This window comes from Neomonachus schauinslandi, chromosome 4 (genome assembly GCF_002201575.2).
Source record: "Neomonachus schauinslandi chromosome 4, ASM220157v2, whole genome shotgun sequence".
NCBI lineage: Eukaryota > Metazoa > Chordata > Mammalia > Carnivora > Phocidae > Neomonachus > Neomonachus schauinslandi.
This window is the reverse complement of record NC_058406.1, coordinates 37,551,535-37,576,397: the sequence shown is the minus strand read 5'-3', so window position 1 is coordinate 37,576,397 and position 24,863 is coordinate 37,551,535. Positions and strand designations below refer to the sequence as shown.

At 48.3% G+C, this 24,863-nt stretch overlaps 2 protein-coding genes across 3 annotated transcripts in view; both read left to right on the top strand.

The window, feature by feature from the left end:
* Nucleotides 1-23,762, top strand: part of BEND5 (BEN domain containing 5) — a 48,271-nt gene extending 24,509 nt beyond the window's left edge. For both annotated transcript variants that reach the window (XM_021683894.2, XM_021683895.1), the window contains 3 exons: nucleotides 8,507-8,655; nucleotides 14,954-15,167; nucleotides 22,290-23,762. In XM_021683894.2, coding sequence (XP_021539569.1) covers nucleotides 8,507-8,655; nucleotides 14,954-15,167; nucleotides 22,290-22,447 — 521 coding nt within the window. In that variant the 3' untranslated portion in view covers nucleotides 22,448-23,762. The remainder of the gene's footprint in view (nucleotides 1-8,506; nucleotides 8,656-14,953; nucleotides 15,168-22,289) is intronic.
* AGBL4 (AGBL carboxypeptidase 4) overlaps nucleotides 1-24,863 on the top strand; it is a 1,445,284-nt gene that overhangs the window by 1,228,882 nt on the left and 191,539 nt on the right. The gene's annotated exons all lie outside the window — the stretch shown is intronic.

Below are 24,863 nucleotides of genomic sequence, written 5' to 3'. Positions count from 1 at the left end.
GGACCCTCCTTCCTCTTTCTCCCTGGAGTTCATTTTTCTAGGGCAACGGGGATAGGGCTGAAGGACAACTCCAGGCTGTCCCTTTGTAATCTGCTTGGGTAGCTTAGAACATGTAGGAGTTCCTGGGCCAGAACAGGAATGTACTTTCCCCCAGGACAAGGCTTTGCCTGATGGTCATTGGCTTTGGTGCAGCCAGGGGGCAGGCTTGTTCTCTGCTAGATTTGCCCGTCAGAGGAAATGGAGGTGGGAGAGGGCTCCTCACAGGCAAAGACTGGCCTCTCTGAACACCTTGCTTTGGGCCTGACACTAGGTGCTTGTCATACATAAAACAGCCTCCACAGCAGAGAGGGTCAGCAGCTGAGGCCCAGAGAGCAGGCTCAGAGAGATGAAGTATCTTTCCTGAGGCCACCCAACCAGGAGATGGTGGAACCAGGTTTCAAATTGAGGCCTGTCTCACTTTTCCGTACACCAGGCAGGCTGATCCCACGGGCATCCAGCCCTGTGTTTCTGCAGTGGCTGTGTCTCCCCTGCCTTCATGATTAAACCTCCTTTATGTGCTACAGTGGATTCTGGGACTGCCTAACCTTTGAGTTATTGGATGGGATGTTACCTGCCTAATTTAAGAGCCTACTGTTTCTTCTTAGCCTTACCAACCTATATGATCTCAAGATGCCAACCAGAAAATTCCTGGAGTTTTTATAGAAATGATCTCTTTAAATAAGAACCCAATCCAACCTTCACCCCCATCTTATAGATGGGAAAACTGAGGACCAGAGAGGGAACAGGACATGCCTAGGCCATGTGGAATCTGGACAGATTCATCCTCATGAAGCCACAGAGGGTTAAGATGAATGGATGGAATGAGTCTGGTTGGCAGGTTCAGCAGGGCCCAGAGCCTGGCCACACCCTCTGTTACTGTTCCAGGCAGCTGAGTTTGGTTGGAGGTGATTCTTAGAGTCCCAGCTCAGTCCCTAGTCCTGTAGGGAGTCCCAGAGTTCACTTGGTGCAGCCTCCTACATGGGACAGGAAGCCTTCTGTAGCCTCCTTGCCAAGTGATCATCCAACCTCTTGTACCATCCCTCTAGAGACAGAAAGCTCACTCACTGCCTTCCAGGGCAGTCCATTCCATTACCAGATGGCTCTGACAGTAGGAAAACAGTTTTGTGCAGGAGCATTTATTAGACCCTTCCTTTGTTCCAGGCCCTACACTGGGCCCAGGGAAATCAGACAGCTAAGACCCTGGTACTGCCTTAAAGACTCTCGGTCTCAGCAGTCAACAGGGGGAATACAGTGTGAGCCTTGCTGTGCTCCGGGCTCTCGGGGCGTTGGCAGGGGATACAGAGGAAGGCTCCGTAGGTGACTGGGGCAAGGGTGCTCTAGGTGGCTGGAGAAGGCCCCCACGTGAGGAACTAGTTAGGTTTATCCAAATGCAGAGAAAGGGAACAGTATCTCAGGCAGCAAGACAGCCTGAACAAAGATTTGGAGTTATGAGAGAAGCTGGCTCTCTCAAGTAGTTTCTGGCTGGACTGCATAGCGAAGAGGTAGCTAGGAGGGAGTGCATGTGTGGTGGGGCGGACTCATGCTGTTCTCACATTCCTGACGTTTGGATGCTCCCTGGGCCCAGATGGTTGGGTGGGGAGGGGAGTGGAAGAACCACCGATGAAGAAGCAGCCCAGTTTGGACTGCCCACCAGCTGGCAGAGGATAGGCTCAGAGCTGCCAGAGGTGAGATGAGTCCTGGGGACGCCCCCTCCTCCCCACTGCCTCCTGTGGAGTTCTTCAAGGACCCCCAGCCCCCAAGGTCAGAGATGAGTTGAGAGTCCCACAGGGTGAGCAGAACTGTGAAATCTGAAACCTGCCCTTGGCTGAGGAGGTGTAGAGCAGTGGAAGGAACAAGGCTTTGGAGTCTAACAGCCCAGAATTTGAGTCCTCACCACCTGTGTGACTTTTGGCACGTTACCTCTCTGAGCCTCTACAGAGATAATAAGATCTGTTTTGCAAGACTTCCATGAGGATTTACTTCTTTCATTTAACACATGTTAAATGACTGGTGCTTGTCATACATAAAACAGCCTCCACAGTAGGTAGGGTCACCTGTGTGCCAGAGACATTGTACTGGGTGCTGGGGAGATCGCAGTGAACAAGAGCACAGCTGCCCTTGGAGTTTCCACTCTAGCCAGGGGATGCGAAACAAATAAGTACTTGACATCAGGGTGAAAAGTACTGCAAAGATTTAAAAAAGAGAGAGAGATTTTGGTGTAAGGTATATAACAGAGGACATTCAGTAGGTGTTGCTCACCTCAGAGAGAACCAAATATGTCATTTGAAATGGGCACCTACAGTTCCTCAAAGTGGGGAAAATACCCTGAGCCCCATGACTGGGGCCCTGGGCCTGCTCCTGCCACCCCCTGCTGGGTTTCTGCCCCATGGAGAGGGGACGCTCGCAGGTCCATCCCAGCTCTGCTACCCTGTGCTTTGGACTCCCGAGGCGGGGAGGGGGGGGGGGGGCACATCACAATGGGGGGCATCCAGCTGAGCTGCAAGGACTTGCTCAATCTGGTGCCTCCGGCGATACCGGCTTGTCCTGCCTCTGCCCAGCAAAGCCTACTCCAGCCCTTGCTCATAGAAGGCATTGGGAAAATGGGGAAGGAGGGGGAGAAGAACCTAAAGAGCCGCGGCTTACTGTGATCCCATCCCCTGCCTGACCACCCCTCCACCTTCCCCAGACCTCATCACACATCAGTGCTCCAGCCAGAGCTCACCTCTTCCCTGAAGCCTCCCAGGGTTGCCAGGTTGGTAGTGACCTCTCCCTCCCCAGACCCTTGCAGATCATCATGCTGCCCACTTCCTGGCCGGTCATGGAGCCTCGATTATGTCCCATGTGCCTTCACTGTATGAGAGTAACTCCCCACGCCCGTCCTCCACTCCCAATGAGCTCCTGCCCATCGTTCCTCCAAACCCCAGCACAGAAGTGTGTGACTATCCTTCTGAAGCCTTCCTGGTCTCCTCCAGGTGGAGCATCCCCTCCTTTGCTTTTGTTCCCAAGTCTTTATCCTGACCCTTGTCAACCACATAAGGTAAGGATCTGTTGCCTGTCTTTTGTCACTGCTGGCCTGTGAACCACTCAGAGCCATCTAGCCCAGGACTGGCACTTTGTAGATGCTTAGTAGATTCCCACCTAAGAAATAAGACCAGATTTGTCCCCCACCCTCCCTGGAAGCATAATGGGGCTAAGAAACAGACACATAGTGACAATGGCAGGTGAAAGTGGCTGATGCCTTTTGAGAAACAATGATGGGGTCCACAGAGGGGGATCCGCCTGCCTGGCTCTGGGCCATCTCCCCTGCCTCTTTCTAAGGCACTTGTGTACCTCCTTCATTGTTACCTAGCTATTCCCGTGCTCGGGTCTTTGTAAACAGTGGAATCCTCGTTCTTCTACCCAATCCAGTGAGCCTCTGTGCCATACTAGGGGTTCTGAATGCATGTAAGAATTTTGACTTGATTCACTTTGCATTTAGGAAGAAACTAGAATTATACCTGTAACAGAGAAACTTCCTATTCACTGACAGAAATGAATGGAATGATTTGGTACTTTTTTAAAAAAATTTCATATTATTAGCCTTTCTGTTTCAGTAGAAATCAGAAATGGCATTTCGTGTTTAAACATAGACATGTATTTTGAAGACATGGATGACTTCTGAAACCCTGGAAGTCACACAGGCATTAACTTTTTTTAGAAAGGTTTTCAGGAAGAACAGCATTAGTCTAATGTAAGCCAGACAAAAACAGAGTGATATAATTTCATTTATTCGTTGTGCCAACAAACATTTATTAAGCCCCTTACTCTGTGCCGTGATTCCCATTTTATGGAAGAGGCCCCTGGGGCTTAGAGAGGTAAAATAAATGACAACCTGTTCTTATACCGGGTTTTCTAACTAAATCCAGTGCTTGTCTATCAAAGCACAGCTATGTGTATGCAAAGTAATGGAGTTTCTCATGAAAGTCTCCACTTCTGCAGAACTGGGACAACTGTATTTTCTCGGGGGGGGGGGGGGGGGGGGGCAGTGCCTCAAGGGGCCTAGATCTTGGGATGCCGCAGCAATTGTGTGCTGAATGGGTTTCTGAATGACTGAATGAAAAGACAAGTACTACCTTTTATACTTTTTTAAAAGCTTCCTTTACCCAGCTGAGAGGTTTCTCTCCATGGAAGGTGTATTTTCCCCAAAATAAACCCGAAGTGGATCAAAAGACCTTTTTTTTTTTTTTTAATTCCTACTCTTCCCACAACATGGAAAAAAAGTTCCTTTGTTACTTAAAATATCTGCACCAGATCTTACAATGCTGTCTCTTAGCGCGAGTGCTTATTATTGTGGCTAATTTGGTCACATGTGTTTGAAGGAGAACAATGCCTCAGAAATTTTTAAAAGCAAAACAGCAATCTGAGGCATTTGTTGTAATGAGATGTAAATTGCCAACATCGGTAGTAGAGCCGACTAAAATTTGCAGTGAAATGTTTGTCTCCCCCCTCCCTTAAATTAAAAGCACTAGAGGCCCTCCCTCTCCTTCCCCCAAAGAAATCACATGCTTTTTTATTCCTTTTCTTTTGGATTCTGTAATACTGAACACCCCGTTTTACCGCTGGAGTCCTTCCTTCGTCCATGTGCCGCTTCCTGAGCCTCTGTTTTGTGCCTGCCTCCATGCTGGGCACTTCCAGGGGCGTCATCAGCCTGCATGGTGGCTACGGGGAACCCCCACTTTGCAGGTAGGAAAAGCCGAGGCACGGAGAGGTGAGGTGACTAGTCTAAGGTCATGCAGCTGCAATTCACACCCAGGTCCCCTGAGGAACCCCTCCCAAGACGCGCCTTTGGCTGGGCTGCCCTCCTTGCTGAGGCTGAGGAGCCAGATGAAGAAGGGGGGGTCGCAGAGAGCAGCCTCTGGGTGTTGAACGGTGCTGAGGAAGAATGGCAGGAAGCAGTTTGCCTTGAAAGCCAGAAGATCCCAATACAGTAGTCCCCGAGGAGACCAGCACAAGCCCAGGGCTCATGGGGGTGCCGCGGGGTGCCAGGACCTGCTCTGCCTGCACCGAAGCCACCGAAGTCAGTGGTGGACTAAGAGAGCGGCCAGGGATAACGTGTGTGTGAGGGAGGGGCGGTGCGGGGGCGCAGTGTGGCCTCAGGGCCCGCTCTGTGCCACACTCTGGAGTGCTCATTTCACATCTCTGGGCAACTCACTGAATCTTCGGTCTTGCCACATCTCTGGTGTGGCTCCTTCCTTCAGGTGAGGCAACAGGGTCAGAAAGGTTAAGTAATTATTAATGTGGAAATTACCTATTGAGGGTAGAATGTGAACCAGGCGCTCACTGTGCTGAGCCCTGGTCTCTGAAATAAAGACACAGCCCCTGCCTGCCCTCAGGCCTCACAATCTAGTGGGGGAGACAGGCATAGACACAGTTGAGTGCCTCTGATTCTTGTGGGGGTGAGGGGTCCACGGGCTGGGGGGCAGAGCTTACAGCTTACAGCTTACCCTAAACTGTAAGTGGCAAATCCAGAATTTAAATTCCATTCTCTGCTTCCAGATTCTAAGCCAAGGGGTGGAGAGAATGACCACCTCCTTTTGAAGGGATAGAGCAGCCTCATGGAGGAGGTGGCATTTGAATCAGGCCTTGAGTGCCTGGTGGAGTTTGGCTGGGTGGACATCTGTGGGGCAGAGTGACCAGACAGTAGGAAGGGCACAAGCACGTTCCTTCCAGACTGGGCAGCTGGAAGAAAGGGTGTTTGTATGGAGAGGGCCAGGCTGGCACTTCAGTGTGGAGTCTGACTGGGTGGGGGAGGGAGCAGCAGGGGCTGGAGCCCAAGAAGTGACGCTCAGCCCTCACTCCTGATGTCCTTCAACCCTCACTCCTGATGTCCCTTATATGTCCCTCTGTAGCCCTCAGAATCATCTGTTCTGCCTAGCTGTTTCCGATTTCTGTTTGACAGCCCTAATTTCTACTTCACGGGCTGCCAGGAAGGTTACAAAAGTCTAAGAACAGCTCCCACTCACCCCAGCCTGCACCCCCAAACACCTCAACTCAGCAGCAGGGCTTTGTTTCAGGACCTTTGCCCCAGCCTGTTTAAGTCCCCTCCTCCCCCACAACTCTCTCCCCTCCTGTTCTGGGTGCCAAGACTGCAAAGAGAGTAAAGTTTTACCCCCAAAGAGCTTCACAGTCTAATGTGGACAACAGACAGATTGGCAGATGATTGCAAACAGAATTTGCTGGAAGTATTTACAAAATAGAGGATCCCACCCCCCCCCCACACACACACCTGGTAGTGATCAGGGCAAAGCCTCACAGAGGAGACACCTAAGCTCCATCCTTGGCATGCAGATGAGGTGGTATTATGCAAGGCGGAGACAGGAGCACATCCAAAGGCATAGAGGCCTGGGCCAGCACAGCATCAGGGGGCCCTGGGCAGAGGGGAGTATCAGGGGAGAGCAAGAAGTGAGCACCAGGGGTAGAGAGGGGGCTGGTTGTTCTGGGCCTTAAGGAGGCTGCAATGTATGACCTCATTTTGAGCGTAATTAGGAAGGAGGGTACTAAGCAAGGAAGGACACGGTCTTAAGGAGATCTCTTTGGCAGCCGTGGTGGAGATGGATGGGAGAGAACCAGACTGAAGTCAGAGCTGAACTGGAGTCCTTCTCTTGTCCAGCATCTTCTCATAGAAGGAAAAAGAGGCTTTAGAGAAAGGACACAATCTTGCCAAAGAGGACCTGTGAGCCAGTGGCAACAGGGACCTCATCCTCTCAGCCCAGCCCTTTTTCCTGTTGCTGAATGTCAGAGCAGGAAGAGACTTCAGATGCCAACTGGGCCATGCCCTTTAGGGGAAACTGAAGTAATTACCTCTTCCCTGATCTAAGAAAAGATCAAATGCTCCACTTGAGTTTGTATCTCAGAAATTCAACCTGAGATCTCACACAGAGAGAGGAGAAACTTTGGCATCTGCTTCTGAAACTGCAGAATTCTTCATTTATTGTTGTCATTCTTTTACTCATTTAGCAAACTTTCAGAGAACACCTACTCGGTGCCAGGTGCTGGGGACAAAGAGAAGAGCCCAGCCCTTGAATAGATCACACAGTATAGGAGATGCCATCCGAACAATCATGATGCTGTCTGCCCTTCCCTCTGCCAACTTCTGCATCTACAGTTCACTCCCCTGTGGTCACGCAATTAAAACACAGCAGAACCAGGCACGGCACCGAAACTTATGTCCCAAGATGAGCCATGCTTTTCCATCAGCACCATTCTGCTCCCCAGCCATTTTGCCTTCTGCTTTGTGCAGGGCTCCTGCTTACGTCCTTGGAGACTGCCGAGATTCTGTCTTGCAGATGGCAGCAATTCAGGAATGATAGTCTTGTTCTGGGAAGCTGTGTCATGAGGAATTTTAGTAACAAAATCACCAATACCATCTCTACCACCAGCCAAAGTCTAGGATGTGGCAGTTGAACATAGAATTGCAACTAGCTCGTTAGGGCTTTGATATATAAAGAGCTCTGTACCAAGAGATCCACACGGTTAGGATAAGGGAAATTGGACCATGATATTCATCGGTTACTTAGGGTATAGGCATGGCCCCGGGGACCCGCGAAAGCAGTAGCTAAAGCCCTGAGCCCGGATGACCCCCGAAAGGTTTGAGGAGGGAGCATTTCCAGGGTGCTGGGCTCTCCGTTGGCCTTTGGAGTTGCTCTCCTGCAAAAATTAATCCAGTCATTCAGCCTTATTTACTCATTTTCATTCTGTTTCTCTGCCCTTTGGTAATCAAGACACAATAGGTGATTTAAAAAATAGCCCATCATTTTTAAACGCTAATGGAGAAAAAAATATTCCCCTTAGAAACCTCCACCATTTATCCAGCTTCCTTTCACTGTTTAAACTGTGCGTAATTTGTATTGATTGCATTAAAATAAAAATCAGGGTAGCTGCTAGATCAGGCAATCAGAAGCTTAATCTGTATTGTATTTTAATTTCTTGGTTGAAATGCTCCTGTCTAGCTACTTACTAGGTCTTAGGGAGAGGGAGGCCTTTGGATTTCTCCCCAGTGCTTCCCTAACCTCCGTTCTTTGGCTGTGGCCTGCTCCCCTGGAGGCTGCAGAGGTGGGCTTTTTGCAGATACGCAATTTGCATATTACAGTGATGGCCACCCCTTTCTCCACCGGGGTCTTACCAAGACCCCTCTTCTGAGCAGGCAGTTGAGTCCCCTGCATTTCCAGTCAGACAACAACACCCTCAAAGACTGCTTCTCATTCCTACTTAGAGTCGAGCTCATTCTTGTCTTCCAGTTTTCTTCCTTTTCCCTTGTGACGTTCATATCTCATACTATTTTCCAGCCTGGGTTTAAGTGTACTCCAATGGACAAAATAAGCCAGCATATTTATTTTGTGCCACTATGTGCTGATAGATGCATAGTTAAAAATATTTGCCTTTTATTTTCCTTGGAGTTCTAGACAGATCTCTTTTCTTAACTGCCTAGGTCCCGCCATTGACTTGGAAAAAGTAAAGTCAGAATGTCTCGAGCCCGAGCCGGAGTTACGGAGCACTTTCAGTGAGGAAGCAAATACGTCGTCCTATTACCCCGCTCCTGCACCTGTCATGGACAAGTATATCCTAGACAATGGCAAGGTAGTGTTTCAAGCTCACTATCCATTCCCTGCAAGTGTTTGTTAGCTAGAGTAACGATGGAGAGTACGGTGGGAGCTGCCAGAGCCACAGCTTGGCCGGTTGGCCTCCTGGCCCTGGGCCTGAGTAACTATGTCCAGAATTCGTGTGTTGTAACTAGAGGAGCTGTTCTGGGACTTGTTCTTTTTCTCTCCCTACCCCCCCCACACACACCTTTTTCTTAAATACTGGGCCAAAGCAACTGTAAAACGAAACTGACATAAAATAGCTTAGTAGTGGGCGCCTGGGTGGCTCAGTTGGTTGAGCGACTGCCTTCGGCTCAGGTCATGATCCCAGGGTCCTGGGATCGAGTCCCACATCGGGCTCCCTGCTCTGCGGGGAGCCTGCTTCTCCCTCTCCCACTCCCCCTGCTTGTGTTCCCTCTCTCGCTGTGTCTCTCTCTGTCAAAAAAAAAAAAAAAAACTTTTTTAAAAAAAAAAAAAAAAAAAAAAAAAAAAATAGCTTAGTAGTGAGAAAGTTTTTAAAAACATGGTAGTTTGATGAAACTTGTCCTACCCTCCTATAAAACCAGATATAAAAAATTTGTAAGGTGTACAAGAAATGAAATGTCTGATTGACAGATAACTCAGTGTGTATACATTTCACTATTTACGAAGTATCTACATGTTCTAAGCCCTATGCTAGATGCTGAGGATAAGTTGGTAAATGAGACATGCTCCTAGGATGTCCCGACGCTGTTTCCAAGCTCTGTATTCCGCAGTGGTTAGCCCACAGTCCTAGGACCACATATAACTCCTCAGATTTTCTTGTAAGACCCTTGGAAAAAAGTCATGAAAGAAAACTTAAGCACTATTAGTAGTTGCATTGGTACAGTGGTGAAAAATAATGGAATAGCCTTGGAAAGTCTTAAAGTCATGTGATAGAGCAGCAGGGCAGAGAGATAACTGTTCGGACATCCTTCTAACATCCAAATGGATTCATCTTAAGAAGTATATTGGAGCCCTTTGTGTAGGCACTGGTCAAATTCAGTTTTAGTGTTCTGTTTCTGCCACCATGGCATACATTACAGATACCACCTCTCATTCCTCCCAAAGAATCATCTGTGTCAGTCTGTTTTTCTTGCCTTGTGCTTCAAAAGGTCTCTGTTTATCCAGTATTGTTTCCCCAGTGGGCTGATGAGAAAGAAAAGGTTGTTTTATTTGGGTTCATCCAGATACATCCCTGCACCTGGCCAGATTGAGGCAAAAAAGCAAATATTGTCAGCTGAGGAAATGAAATGTGTTAGTCTTGAGGGCTGTCTTGGATAGGCTGCTCTTCCATCTCCCACTGAGCGCTGCCTCCCCCGCAGAGGCAGAACTGATGCGCCAGGTCATCAGCCCATTCTGTCTGACTTGCTCCAGCCCACAGGCTTTAAAAGTCCGCCTTGCAGGGGACAGGTGGCATGACAGGGTGGATTTAGGCAGCCCGGAGCCTGAATGCGAAGCAGAGCTCGCTCTCTGTGCTTTCTGTGCGACCTTGCTTGGATGGGTCCTTTCCTTTTCTGGGCATCAGGGTCTCCATCTTCATGAGGTGGGATGGATTATTGCTATCCATAGGCCTTTAATGACTCCAACTGTGTATCTAAGTTGGGTGAATCTTCCTCAACTGGAGATAAAAGAAAGGACTATTCTGTGTTTGTTGATTTCTTTTTAGTGATGACCACACTGTAGAGTGACTAGAGACTTTTTCTTAAGATAGCTTCCAAGAGAAATCTATTTCTCTCTTCCTTTGAAGACTGACAGATAGTTTCTGAGCATTATGGGGGCCGCTTTTGCAAAGGTATCATTTTTCCATTTCCAGAAAATGGGTCTCTCAAACCTCATCTAATGTTTTTACAGGAATTGCACAACAAATCTTAAAATTGCCAATTTTGTTTTTTCATCGGTTTTTGCCAACATGTTGCTATAAAACTAACCTGACTTGTTTGCAACTAATTGGTAGTTCAGCAGAGAAATTTATGAAGGGAGAGGAGAGGAAGCGGACAGACTAGAAATGGATGGCAGCTTCCCAGAGCAGCGTTGCCTGCATCCTCATTGTTCTTGGCTCTGCTAGCGTTTCTGACCCTTTCTTTCCTCTGCCTGCATGAACAAAAGCCTTAATCTCTGCAAAGCCTAGAGCATTAGAATGGGATCCATTTCCTGGTAGGAAACTAGTTTTGTCCTATAAAACATTTCACAAAGCCATTTTTTGATCAAGTCTCATCCTAGAAGTTGCCATATTTTTAATAACCTCCCTTGACACATAAGGCTAACATTTTGGTCAAATAGCGAACTCTGGTTTATGTGAATAGGGCTTACCACAAAAGTTACTTTGATTTTGATAAAGTTCATTGCTTTTCTTTGTCTAAGATGTTTTATTTCAAAAACTCATTGAAGCACAAAGCTGTAAAGACCATTAAAGTTTAAATAGTCTAATTTATACATGGAATAGATGGGGAAACACATCCAGAGAAGGGATTCCTCTGTAATTATAGAATAGATTAGAGACAGGCAGGTAGGAAGTGCAAGCCAAGTCTCCTGGTTCCCAGGCCAGTGTTTTTTCCAGTCTATTCTGCTGTATCTCTGAAAGTTGGGCATCGCTCCAGGTGACCCTGAGCTTTGCTAACCTGAAGAGCCCTTGTCCCAGCACATACCTGTGATTGGTCTTACCCAGAGCCATTTCTTTCTGTGCTGTAAAGTTGGCTTTGTACTCAAGTGCGTGTCAGAAAATATTTTCTTCTCTAAGGAACAGCTCACCAGAACTGAAAGGCTGTACCATTAGAACATATTAAATATGCCCATCAGTTTCTTACTGCTTTGTGTTCAGACTAGTCCTGATCAGTATGAAGGGGACAGAAGAGGCAAAGCCTCACCCCATCCCCATGGAGATGTACCGTGAAGGGCTAAATCAGGTGGTGAAGGCTCTCAGTAGGCTAGAAATTCAGAGGGGATAGAACTTAGTCCTGGAGCAGTTAAAGAGGGTTTCCTGGATTTGGGACTGGGGCTTGAAAGATGAGCAGGCTTAAAGAAGACATAGGAGAAGGCATTCATTCCTGGACAGGGGAAAGGCCTGAGCAGAGACACGGCTGGGGGTGGGGGAGACGGGAGGGGGGCGGAGAATGTGTGTTGTCCTCCCGACATCTGATTCATATAATGTCATATAATCCTCAGAACAGCTCTGTGAATTTGGTTGTTCTCCACCCGAGGAAAGTGATGCTCAGAGAGGTAAAGTGGCTAGCCCAAGATTCCCAGCTAGTAGGTAGCAGGGTGAAGATTCACACCCGGAGCTGGAGCCTCCAGCGCCATCTTTGTGTTACCAGACATTGAAAGTAGAAGGAAGGGAGGGAGTTTGGGAGCTTCATCTTGATGGCCATAGCAGGGAAATAAAGGCTAGGAGGTTGACTGGAAAGAGGATTCTAGAGGGCCTCTAAAGCTGACTGAGGAGATTGGGTACATGTGATAGTAAACAGGGAGCCATTCAAGATTCCCGAGGGTTCACATAGAAACACAGAGTTGAAAGACTGGAAGTCAGCTAGTCAAAGAAGGAAAGCCATGTTTTAGGGACACTGATCTGGTAGTGGTTGTGGGGGGGGAGGGGTTGGAGGGAGCAGGGACTGGAGACAGGAAGGCCAGCCTGTGGCTTCTTCTGGCTTCCCTGTCTGCAGTAGTGACCTGCGGTGGGGGCCAGCAAGGGAAACGTCTGGACCAGGACAGAGGAAAGCTCAAAAAGAAGCCCGGTAGAATATCGGTGCGATAGATAGGCTGTGTTTCCACCACATTGTCACCACTGTGACACTGGCAGGGGCAGGAAGGCCTGGGGAACACGGGCTCTGCCAGTCACACAGATTTGGGTTTGAATCTTTATCCCCAAATTTACTGCTAGTATGTCTTGGGAAAGGTAATTTTGTCCTTCTGAATCTCTATTCATGTCTGTAAAGTAGGAATAATAACTTCTAACCTATTTCCATCTCTTAAGGTCATTGTGGGGATTAAATAAATTGAGGGTACAATCTGGTACTCAAAAAATATTAGTGTCCCCCTTATCTAGTAGAACATTGGCTAAAATGACTGTCATCTCTCTTTTAAGAATAATAAAAGATTATAGGAAAGCAAGGCCCAGGGTAGAAAAGAGCAGAGATCTTTGAAAAACAGAAGCTGTCTTCCATCTCAAAGGTTTTCTGATTCTGAATTTAATCTAATTCAGATTCCTTGTTTTTCCCCTACGTCAGGAAGCTTGTGAGGGTAGCTTCAGAGTGCCACCTAGGGAGGTGACTTGGGGCCCAGCAGGGAGCAGCAGGAAACTAGTCCCCCACATGCCTGATCTGGCACTTGGACTGCCCACCCGCAGTTCAGACTGTGGAGGAAAGAACGGACTTGACCTTGGATCCATATTGCCCAGCTGGCCCCAGGCATCTCGCTTCCAGCATGGCTTATCTTCCTGAGCCATATGAGTAGATTTGTAGTCCTGAGGTTTGCGGCACAGGAAGACCAGGTGGATCTGGTTATCTGATAGCAGGCCTGCAAAGATCTAAATGATCTTGTGAGCAAAGGGAAGCAGAGGCAGATGAGGCCAGGAAGATTGTTACTTACTGGCATTCATGGGTAGCCTGTGTTGCTGGGTTGTTTTGTTTTTGTTTTTGTTTTTTAATGACTGGAAAACGTCAGTAATTGGTGAAGGAAGCAGTGTTGCTGACTGACCTATCTTCCCGTCTGTGTATGCCCACCTTCTTTTCCAAGCCAGGCTTCAGTAGAAAGATCTTCAGTCATCTTTGAACAGTGGTTCTTGCCAGTCTGCCATCAGTTCGGATGTGTGCACGGTCTCTCAGACCAGGACCTCTCCCGAGAGGTCCCCTGACCACATGATGTGGATGACCTACAGGTCTTGCTGAAGACAAGGACTTTAGGCAGAGCCCTCTCATTACCCTGAGGAAGTTTAGCTTATTAGCAGCTGCCTCCCCTCCTTCCCCACAGAGGCCATTTCCACCCTCCATAAACTCGTTAGAAATACAACATAATTGGCAGTGTCAAAGTCAAAACTCTATTTTTTAATGATAATATCAGCAAATGGTGTTTGAGTTGTTAAAAGAGCCAGAAAGAGAAACAGTTTGAACACCTGCAGTTCATTGCTAGATCCATCTGAGTCCTTTATATTTACTGACTCTGCCCTGAAACTTTCAGAGTACTTCCCTTGTAGGGAGCATTAGATCATGTTCCGTTATGTGTGCCATCAGAATCAGACTGAGGACGCCGTGGTTCTGTTTGATTTGTGAAAACTATACGTGTTCTGAGCCAGAAGGAACACAGAGATGAAACGCCCCTTTCCCAGTTCAGTTCACGGGAAACTGAGGCCAGGGGTGGGAAGGGACTTGCACAAACACACTCCAGTTGATGGCAGAGCCTGGCCGCCGCCTGCCCTGCTCCAGCGGGCGGTGGTTTTCAGACTTAGCTGTACGCCAGAATGACTTAGGGAACTTTCAACGATCCTGGTCCCTAGGCTTCACCGAGAGTAATAAATCCAAATCCCTGGGAATGGGGCCAAGGCACAAGTGATTTTTACGGCCCCAGAGGACCCCCGTATGTGCCACTGTGGAGAAGCACTGTGCCAGGATGTGTGTCCCAGCATGCTCACGTGAAAGGGAGAGAAGTCTGTCTAAAGTGTAACAGAGCGAGAAGTTGAATGTATGTGGTCCTGAGATTTGGTCAGGGTCTGAGCGGCCTTGTTATAACATGAGTACAGCTTAGAATCCCAGCCCTACAACTTAATAGTCGAGTGACTTTTGGCAACTGGCTGCACCTTTCTCAACCCAGTTTTTCCATCTGAGGTGAAAATAGTGTCTCAACACCTTCCTTCTAGGGTTGCCATGGAGATTTGAGATAGTGGATATAAAGCGCTCAAATAAGGCCTGGTGCATCATAGGTATTTTGTAAATAAGCGTTATTTCCCTTAAACAAAGTTAATGTAGTATTTATGGAATGAGTCCCTTGTAGTTGTGCAGCAATGTCTTTTAAAGGGCAAGAAAAGGGGCGCCTGGGTGGCTCAGTTGGTTAAGCGACTGCCTTCGGCTCAGGTCATGATCCTGGAGTCCCTGGATCGAGTCCCGCATCGGGCTCCCTGCTCGGCGAGGAGCCTGCTTCTCCCTCTGACCCTCTCCCTTGTCATGCTGTTTCTTTCTCTCTCTCAAATAAATAAATAAAATCTTTAAAAAAAAAAAAAAAAGGACAAGAAAAGTTTCCAACGCCAGCCTGTCCGACAACACAGGTGCTTGTGTTCTTATCCCTTTCAGGTCCATCTGGGAAGCGGGATTTGGGTTGATGAGGAGAAATGGCACCAGCTACAAGTAACCCAAGGAGATTCCAAGTACACAAAGAACTTGGCAGTCATGATTTGGGGAACAGATGTTCTGAAGAACAGAAGCGTCACAGGAGTTGCCACAAAAAAAAAGAAAGATGCGGTCCCTAAGCCACCCCTCTCGCCTCACAAACTAAGCATTGTCAGAGGTAGGTCACTGCAGTACAAACGCCACGACTGAGATCCTGTCCTGTACTCTGTCAGGAAGGTACCAGACACAGGTCAGCAAACACTGAAGCCTCTCCGTGCCAGGCCCCGGGCTGGGCGCGGCACCTAAGAGCAGGTATGGACCTTGTCCCAGAAGAGCTCACATTTAACAGGGAGATGAGCTGTGGACGCAAGTACAGTTCAGGTCGCTAGCGTGAGAGAGGGAGGTCTCAGGAGGGGAGCAGACCCCTAGCTGGAAAATCAAGGAAGAATTCCTGGGGAAGAGGGTCACTGCCTTGGGCCTCAGAAGCAGTGCTCCTGACCGCTGGCCTCTAAGTGTCCAGCCGCCATGTTTCAATGAAGAAAGTAGACTCCATCCACATGTACATTTTGAGCAGGCCCCATGCCAGGTTCTAGGGCAGACAACAAATACGTCAGATAATTTCAGGTACCAATGAAGGTGGTGAAGCATCATCACATGTTATGGCAGGACAAAGAGGGCTGCGTTAGCCACAGTGGTTGGAGCAGGCCTGCTTGAAGAGGCCGGGGACTGGAGGTGGATGAGGCAGCCCCGTGGAGGTCTGAGGGGTGGTACAATAGGTGGAATAAACAGGTGCCAAGACCAGCATGCTTAAGGGATGAGGAAGCTCCAGACGGGCACAGAGTCATGAGTGAGGGGAGAGTGAGGTCAGGGAGGTGGGCAAGAGCGGGTCTTGAGGGCCGTGAAGGCCACATGAAACAGCTTGAATCTACTGTACTCACAGGAGAAGGGCAGTGGGGTCTGCTGATCGTGGAGTGACCAAATGGGAGATCAGTTAGGACACTCATGCTGTGGCCTCAGATGGGAGATGATGATGCTCTGGACTAAGGTTAGAGCAGTGGGAGTGGGGAAATATGGCCAGATTTAGGGTATGTTTTGGAGGTCAAGGTAGCAGGGCTCAGCGAGGTTCAGTGCTCAGGCTGAGGGTCAGGCCCATGGCGCCCTGACTGGTGTGAGGCTTATTTTGCTCTAGCACAGCTGCCCTCCTTGCCTGGCTGACTCATGACTAATTGATTTAGGCAGCCGCTTATTTTAACCTTTAGTCTGCTTGCTCTCTGAAATGGTGGTCCTGAGTTGGGAGGTCGCCCTGAGAAAGAGCCCTTCCTGGGGATGCCGTCCTGCCCTGCTGGATAGGTGACTGACCTCTGACTCCATTATACTTGTTGGAAGGTGACTCAGCAGGTCCCAGAGGCCTTCCAGTGACTGGCTGGCCCCCCATTGTCATGTTGTGCTCTAAAATCCTCTACCGCACGTCTGCCTCAGGCACAAGTCTGACCTTCTCTGATTCACCTCCACGTCCTTGGTGCCTGGCATGGGTCCTGGCACACAGCAGGAGCTCAGTAAATGCAGTTTGAACAAATGAAACACTGAAAGCGGCAAACTGATCCCCTGACTGACCCTTGTTGTGATTTCTTGTCAGTCGCTTCCCCTCGTGTCTGAGTTTCCTCAGCTGAAAACTTCCCTTTTCAGACAACTAAAAGGGTAGAATTATAACTTGGAAAGAGTTATGTTTCAACTAGGAAAGAAGTTACCATTCTTTGTTGACAAGTGCATGGCCTCCATGGAGCCGACGTGACACTGTGATGGTCACATCATTGAAGTTCACTGTCTTTCAGTGCTTCTCAGCTTGCGGGCTCTCTCCTGTCTACTCCGGTGCAGGGTGACAGCAGGTCGAAGTAGGAACCAGGTATCTAAAGCCTGGGGTCGAGCCCCAGCTCTGCTTTAGTTTAGCTATGAGCTTACCGCTGTTCGTACTAGATTCACTTTTGTTTCCCCAAGCCTAGTGTGGTGCCGGTACCGAGCAGATGCTTGGTGTCTCCCTCTGGAAAGCCAGGATCGCCGTCCTTGTCCTGGCCACCCAGTGGCCCACACAGACATTTTGACTCTTCCTTAAACCCCATTCAGATGATGTCCTGTGCAGCTAATCTGGCCCCCAGTGCTACAGAACAATCTACAATACCCCTCAGCTATGTGGCGTAGGGCCATCCCAGACTCACGGTCTTCAGCCCCACCTGCCAAGCCCCCCAGGTTTTCCTCACTGATCCACTCCCCCATTTCCCAAGCTCTTTTTAAACCTCTGCTCTTCCTAACATGATAGTCCACACTTCCCTCTTTCTCAAAAGATGGCCGTGCCTCTTCCTACATAGAGAAAATAAAAGTCTCTCCATCTGGATCCCAGCCCCCCTGCCTTCCTAAGTACCTCGTTCCTCCAATTACGCTCCCGCACTCCCGCTTCCTTCCCAGCATCGTTTAAATAGACTTTGACTCCTCATTTCTTAAGAAAACAAATAAAACACTCCCTAGAGGCCACTCCTACCACCTAGCTGCTGCCATGTCTCTCTTTTCCTTTTCACATCCAGGTTTCTTGAAGGGGTTGTCTACACTCGCTGCCTGTGTTCACTTATAGTGCCCCCGCTGTCTGCTGTCTACTCCCAGCCCTCTACTTCATCTGTTCTTGCCTCATTTTCCACAGACTTCCTCCTTTGCAGGTCCAGGGCACGTGTTTCGCCTCCTCCCCGGACTGTCTGATATGACCTCTCCTCCCTCACTGAGAAACCATGCCGCAAGCTCCATTTCCTCCTGCTTTCCTGGCTTCTCATCCCTGTCGTGGGCTCCTCTTCTGTCGCCCTGGCGTCTGTGCCCACAGTGTCCTCCCTGTCACTCCACAGAGCATTGCCTAGCTGGTCTCCCTTCCACTGTGCCCATGGCCCTCTGTGCGCCCCCGGCCCGGGCTGAAATCCACACTCCTCGTCCTGGCGCATGTCTGCTGACCTGGCCTCTGGGGACCCCTCTGCCCTTCCGTTTCCCACTGTGCTCTAACCACAGGGGCCTCTGTCCCCCTCCTTCCTGTTCCCACCATCTGCCCTGCACACCCTGCCTCCGTCTGGTCATCCAGGGAGGCCTTCCCTCACAGCCCAGTCTGCAGGAGCCTTTCTGTTGCTCTCCGTCACATCAGCAGCCCCCTACATAAAGTCTCTGCGTAGCGTTTCTTGTTTGTTCCTTTACTGGATGATTGTCTTTCCCCCCACGCTATTGGAATATAAGCTTCGTGAGCATCTTGTTCAGGGCAGGCAGGTAGTGAGTGCTCCGTGAACATTTGCTGACTCAGTGAATGACGCTCCCAAACCTCTGTTCAGCTCAGTCCACACTTCTGAGTTCCCAAGCCGCACATCCGGGTGCCCACTGGCCATCTCCTCAGCGATGCCTACGTGACACAGCGCAGCCGCACCCCTCCCCGCTCGCTCCTTTCTCCTCTCTCCAGAGCCTTGTGCCCCTCCTGTCTCCCCGTCTCGGTGAAGGGGAGATGCGTCACGCTTACCTCCTCCACAGGCCTCGTCCTGTCTGTTCTGCCCCCAGATACGTCTCGGACCACCCACTTCTCTCCCTGCCCCACTGCACCTTTCGTAGTCAGGCCATCATTTCCCCCCTACACGACTCCAGCAGCTTCCAGACTCCTCTCCTCATTATGTAACCAGAGTGATTTTTCAGAAACCAAACACGATCCCATTACCACCACCCCGTCACTGCCAGTCCATGGCACCCAGTGTTAAAAAGTAAGCTTCTTAATGTGTCACGAAAGCACCTTTAGAACCTGGCCCCTGGCCAGCGCTCCAGCTTTATTTTTCACTAATCTATCCCTAGAGTTCTTGCCCTCATGAACTATTGTACTCCCTGAACAAGCCCTGTTTCCTCGTTAGGGAATTTGGAAATGCCATTCCTGGTGCCTAGACCACAGGTCATACTGCCCACCCTGTGCCCGGGCCGTTTTGCTATGCACATGAATGAGAAGGAAGAATGAGTTGCCCAAGGCCATACAACTGGTTAGATCGGAGCCGGACAGAACTGGGCTTTCAGACTTCCTTGTCTCCAGAGGTTTCTTGTCTTACCAGTGCTGGTTCTTTCTTAACTACAAGCAGGCAGGTTTGAAGTCTGTCTCCTATCCCACCATACACTCACCATTTTTAGCCTAATTCTTTGAGCTCCTCCAGACCGATTTGGACTGGTCCTTCCCATGCAAGCTCTTTATGGATTGAGATTGCTTGCGTTAATTTGATTTTTACCACATTTAGTCTCGTTTGCCGTATAAAAATGACAATCCTTGATGCTCATGAGGATTTTCTTGTCTCTTTGATTTTAAAGTCATTCCTTACGGGACGGCAGCGGGATGGGTGAACATTGACACCATTTTAGAACACGGGAAGCAGGAGGGCTATAGGAGAGTCTTGCTTTAATGATAAGCTGCAGAATGACAGTTAAACCTTATTAAGGTCAAATGACCTTTTGCAGAGTGTCTGAGTTTTCTAAATGAGCCACAGCATTGAGTTCTGGTTAATTTTTATAACTTTTTTAATAGGACACATTAGCGCTATTATAAACCTTGTTAATTAAGCAATAATCTCAAACGCTCCCTCGCAGAGGGAGCCATTCCCAGCAAGTGCAGGTGATTAATATCTAGACTCTAACAAAGCCTTTTAATCAACCTGAGGGGCTGTGCAGTGCTCTTGTCCCCAGGACACGAGAAGGGTAGGGATTCCGGGGAGAACTCTTGTAAACCTTTCTCCATTCAGTCCTTTCTCTTCCTGCCTCTTCTGTGACCCCTGCCAGGGCTCCAAGGGCCATCACATCCACCCTCCTTCTCTCCCCTTCTCTCTCCTCAGCCTCTTTCCCACCCTTCTGCCTTCCAGACAGCTAAAGACTTAGCACTGGAAGAATCTCCTTGGATTATGGGGTTTGCCATCCTACTTTCACAGATGGTAAACCTGAGACCCAGAGGGGTTACCACTTAGAGGTTGCACAGCAACTAGGACAAGAGCCAGATTCGAACCCCTGAACTTGGAAATGGTTCGCAACATAGGTTGCCTCCCTCACTTGATTCAGGTTCCAGCAAAGTCACTGTGAGTGTCTGCTTCCTCCTGGCCCAGGGCTGGAGATGGCAGGTCTGGGCATTCCTGTCTGTGGGGGAGACACTGGTCACAGTTTTATTAGACCACGGTCAGTGCTTTGAGAGAGAGCGAGCCAGTGAGAGCACAGAGGCTGTCGGCGGCAGAGTGGGGTCTCCCAGCTCAGTCTGGGACGTCCCAGGGAGGCTGAACCTGGAAGAGTGAATAAGGTTTTAGGCAGCCGAAGGTTGGAGCCAGGCTAATCAGGGAAGAGATCATCAAAGACACTGATTTACGGGATAGCCTGGAGCGGGAGGGAATTGCCGGTGGACCCAGCAGAAGGCAGGATTGGAGAGAGACGGGGCCTCCTACCTTCTTGTCTCAGTCCCTGTGGAAAGGCCAAGACAAGATGAAGAGATTAGCGGGCTTGGGAGTAGTCAGGGAACAGTGGAGGTCAACCAAAAACATTTAAAGTCTTCTCTATGCAGACCCCTTCTCCGTGGGGAGAGGGGGGTGCCCCGGACTCAGAACGCCTATGGCGCATGCCCCTGCAGCATGGACAGCACCAGGAGGCAGGCTGGCTGCACACCCAGGAAGGGCTTGGCATTGGGGGCGGCAGCCGCGGACTCGGCCTGTACTCACCTCCTTTCTGCACGCCTCTGCCCTCCTCCTGCCAGTGGAAGGATCAGCATGTGGTAGGCCCTGCAGTCCCTTGGAGTGCTGACATTCTGCATCTCTGGGCTGGCCTGGTAGACAAGATTTTGTTTATCTTTCATAGTACTTCCTTAAGAGTGGGTCATCATTCCTGTTTTATAGATCAGGAAGTGTAGGTTCAAAGAAGTTAAAATTCTTGCCCACGATTACGTACCCCAGTGGTACATTCCCATGCACTCCTCCAGTCCCCTCATGTCCCCTCCAAGTTTCCCTGGGAAAGTATTCACTCATTCACTTAACATGCATTCGCGTAACCTTGCCCCTCTGCAAGCACTCTGCTAGGCCCTGGGAACAAACCATTGTAGCTACATAAAATACTTGTAACAACTCCATTGAGGTGCAGTGTTCCTTACTGTTTGAAGAAGGCTTGCAAAATGTTTATCTCACATGCTTCATGGCAGCCTTAAAAAAGATAACCTGTGCTTTGTTGTCCTTGGTTATGAGGTGAGGAATCTAGGGCAATGATTTGCCTCAGGTCCCCAGGCGAGGAAGTGGGCTGAAGTCAGGCTCCTTGTCAGACCTTGTCTGAGGCCCGCTCTTGGCTTCATCACATTGCAAATGTCAGACTCAGTAAGTGTGGCCATCCTCAGCCTCAATAGTAATCACCACGATGAGATACCACTTCACACCCACCAGGCTGTCAAAACCTTAATAACCTGAGAATGTCAAGTGCTTTTGAAGATACGGGGCAACCAGTCCTTGCATACACTACTTTTAAGAGTGCCAGTCAGCGCAACCGCTTTGGAAAGCAGTTCACTAGGCATCACCTAGTAAAGTTGAGCATGCACACACCCTAGCATTCGGCAGTTCCACGCAGAGGCCCGTGCTGGAGAATTTCCTGCATGTGCACTCCACAAGACACACGCTAGGGTGTTGGTAATTGTAGAACACTGGAAACAATCCCAAGTATCCATTGACAATAAAATGGATCAGCAAATGGTGGAATAGTCCTTTCAAGAGAATACTACCCGTCAGTGACAATAAATGAGCTGCAGCTGCACCCTTCCACTTGGGTAAATCACGAAACCGTAATGTTGAGTGAAAAACAGAAAGTCAGAAAGATATATAAGGTATGGATACCCTTGTAAAACAGTTAAAAAACAGGGAAGAGTAAACAATATGTTATTTAAGAATGTATACATATGTGATAAGATGAAAAGAAGAGAAAAAATTGAGGACAGTGCTTCCCCCTGGTGAGGGTGGGCTTGGGAGGGGCATCCAGGGGCTTCGAAAGGACCAATAATGTCTTATTAAGCTGGGGCTGGGTAGTGGGCATATGGATATTGTATCGTTATTTTTAAAGTAGAGACCTACAGTTTATTATTTTCTAAGTACACTTGTGATGAAAATTTAAAAATACAGCTGTGCCAGACACAAGACTTGGTATTTGGGAGGTATGTCAAGAGGCTCATTTTCTTTTTGCCCCTTTAAAAGATTGTACTCCAATCCACCATTAATCCTTGGCCATCTTGTTTCTTTCCCCTGTCTAGAGTGTTTGTATGACAGAATAGCACAAGAAACTGTGGATGAAACTGAAATTGCACAGAGACTCTCCAAAGTCAACAAGTACATCTGTGAAAAAATCATGGATATCAATAAATCCTGTAAAAATGAAGAACGAAGGGAAGCAAAATACAATTTGCAATAAACTTTGGATTTTTCATAAAGCCTTATCGTTTTCCTTGCGTGGCTTGTGATTTGCGGGCAATGGTGCTGTCCAGATCAGACCCCACCGTGTGTGGTGGGATGTGGGCAGGGAGCCAGCAGGTTTCCAGGGTCATCGGCTTGCCCTGAACTTCGACTCCCCATTCCAAAGAAGTCAGACGGATTTGCTGAGACTCAGGCAGCAACCCGGTGCCAGCATCATTCTGGGGCTGGGGAAAGCACTGTCTTTTCGGAGGGGGATAAAGTGTCTCTGAGTTGCCTATCACTTGACTGAGAATTTGAACTAATATTTTTACCATTCAAGGACTTCTATCTCTGTTCCTCTATTTTGTTCTATAATAAAGCTTCATTAATTCTTTGATGTAGACAATCATTATCCTCATTTATTTAAGGATATCAAGTGTACAGAGGAGGCGACCAGTGTCCTTTGAGGGCGGAACATTCAGGCTGAAAGCAAGAAAATTCGTAAGGGGTGTGGTTGCTGTCTGCAGATCTGAAGGGCTGTCTCGAAACCAGATTACTTTCTCTTACTTCAAGGGACAGATCTAGGACCAGACGCCTTTCTCACTCAAGATGATCTGAGATCCAGCTTCCTTGATAAATTGAATCCATCTCAGTGAAAGGGTGTAGGGGGCGGTAATGTGAGATGTGGTCCAACGTTACCTTCAGGAAGTAGGGGTCAATGTCACCGTGTGTCAGTTCGTTTATCCTTTTATATCTCAAATGATCTTTCAAGTTACATAATTTTTATCTCATTCAGCAACTGCTTCGCTAAGGTGCCTGGTGCACAATCTGGCAAACCACATTCGATCTTCCTGTTGATTTGCACTTCGTGTAATGCCTGTGAAGTCAGCGTGGTGTATTGGAAATGGCAGGGGTTTGGGGCTGAGCGCCTGGGTTCCAAGCCTGGCTCCCCTGCTTGCTTTGGGCTTAACCTAATCTCTTGAGTTTCCGTTTTCTGTTCCGTAAAAAGGAGATGATATCTACCTTGCAGAGTTGCTATAAGAATTCTTTATATATAAAGTGTTCAATAAATGTTGCCGATTATTATTTTCTTCATTTCTGGTTATTGGCTTTTAGGCATTGGTTGGAAAACTTCGGCCTCTGGTTTCTCTAGTACTTTTATCTGCGAGACCATTGAAGGTCTATAAGCAAAAGGTCAAGGTCAATGAGTAGGGGAGGTGGCTGCCTCTTTGAGGAATTTTATTTTAGTAAATAAAAGAATCCTTTGTAATGTGAAATATTGTATGCTTGATAATAGGATGTGTAGATGTGAATTTCCTTTTGTGGCATTTCCCCAACTTTCCACAAACTAGCAGTGCAATCTTGGGCTGACTGCTTAACTTCTCGGAGTCCTTATCAGTATAATGAGGAAAATAATGTCTACTTCACAGGCTGTATGGATGATTAAATAATAATAGATAATATATGTCAGGACTTTTCTAAGTGTTTAACACAGTTTAACCTGTTTCATGAGTAAAGTTCGTGACACTTGGTAGCAGCGTTCGATAAATTCATGCTATTAAAATGGGTTCATTTCAATGGCGTGGGCATGAGTAGTGTGGAATGCATGAGAGACTGGGAAAAAGTATGCATTATTCTTGAGCTCATCCCCCTTTTCCCCTAACCACGGCGAAGACACAGACACCCAGAAGCTCTGTGCATTTCCCTTCAAAGACTGACCATACGGTAACCACTTTATAGGTGCTTTTAGGTTAGTGGGGGAAATAGTCATGGAAATGTATTTTAAAACGCTGTGAGAGATGTGAAAGTGCTTTCCGTAATGTACATTGCCTATAGTAGGGACAGAACAGGGTGTGAAAGATTCTGGGATCTGTGTTCAAATCCTGACTTTACCACTTCTGGCAAGGCCCTTTGGCCTCTCTGGAGGGCTCATTTCTTTTAAAGTGGAGATAACGATCCCTAACTCAGGGTTGTTGTGGAGAGTATTCCAGGTCATATCTGGGAAAAGGGGTCTGGAAATCTCAAAGAGCCACACAAATGTTAGTTACTTCTAGCTTATAAGGCAGAATAAAGTCAAAAGTGGATGTGATAAGGAAGGACATAGAGCCAATTCTGATGCGGAGTGGTTCATACCCTAGTTAGACTGAGATGGTTTTGAGCCCCTCTTGTGTACCTAGTGCCCTGTTACTGTTATACAGGGCAAGGCCATCATTCCTATACCTGCAAAGATGAAGAAATGGGCTCAGAAAAGGCTAAATAGCATGTTGGCCCAGGTCTCAGATTTGTCAGCAGTGGATCCGGGTCAGAATCCAGGTCTGAGCAAAATCCGCCCTTTTACCTCTTCCCTGAAAGGTGAGTGGGTTGTTAAGGCCTGGGCTGAGACTCTAGGATTGTAATTTCAGGGTATATTTAGAGAGACCCAACCTCGGTAACCA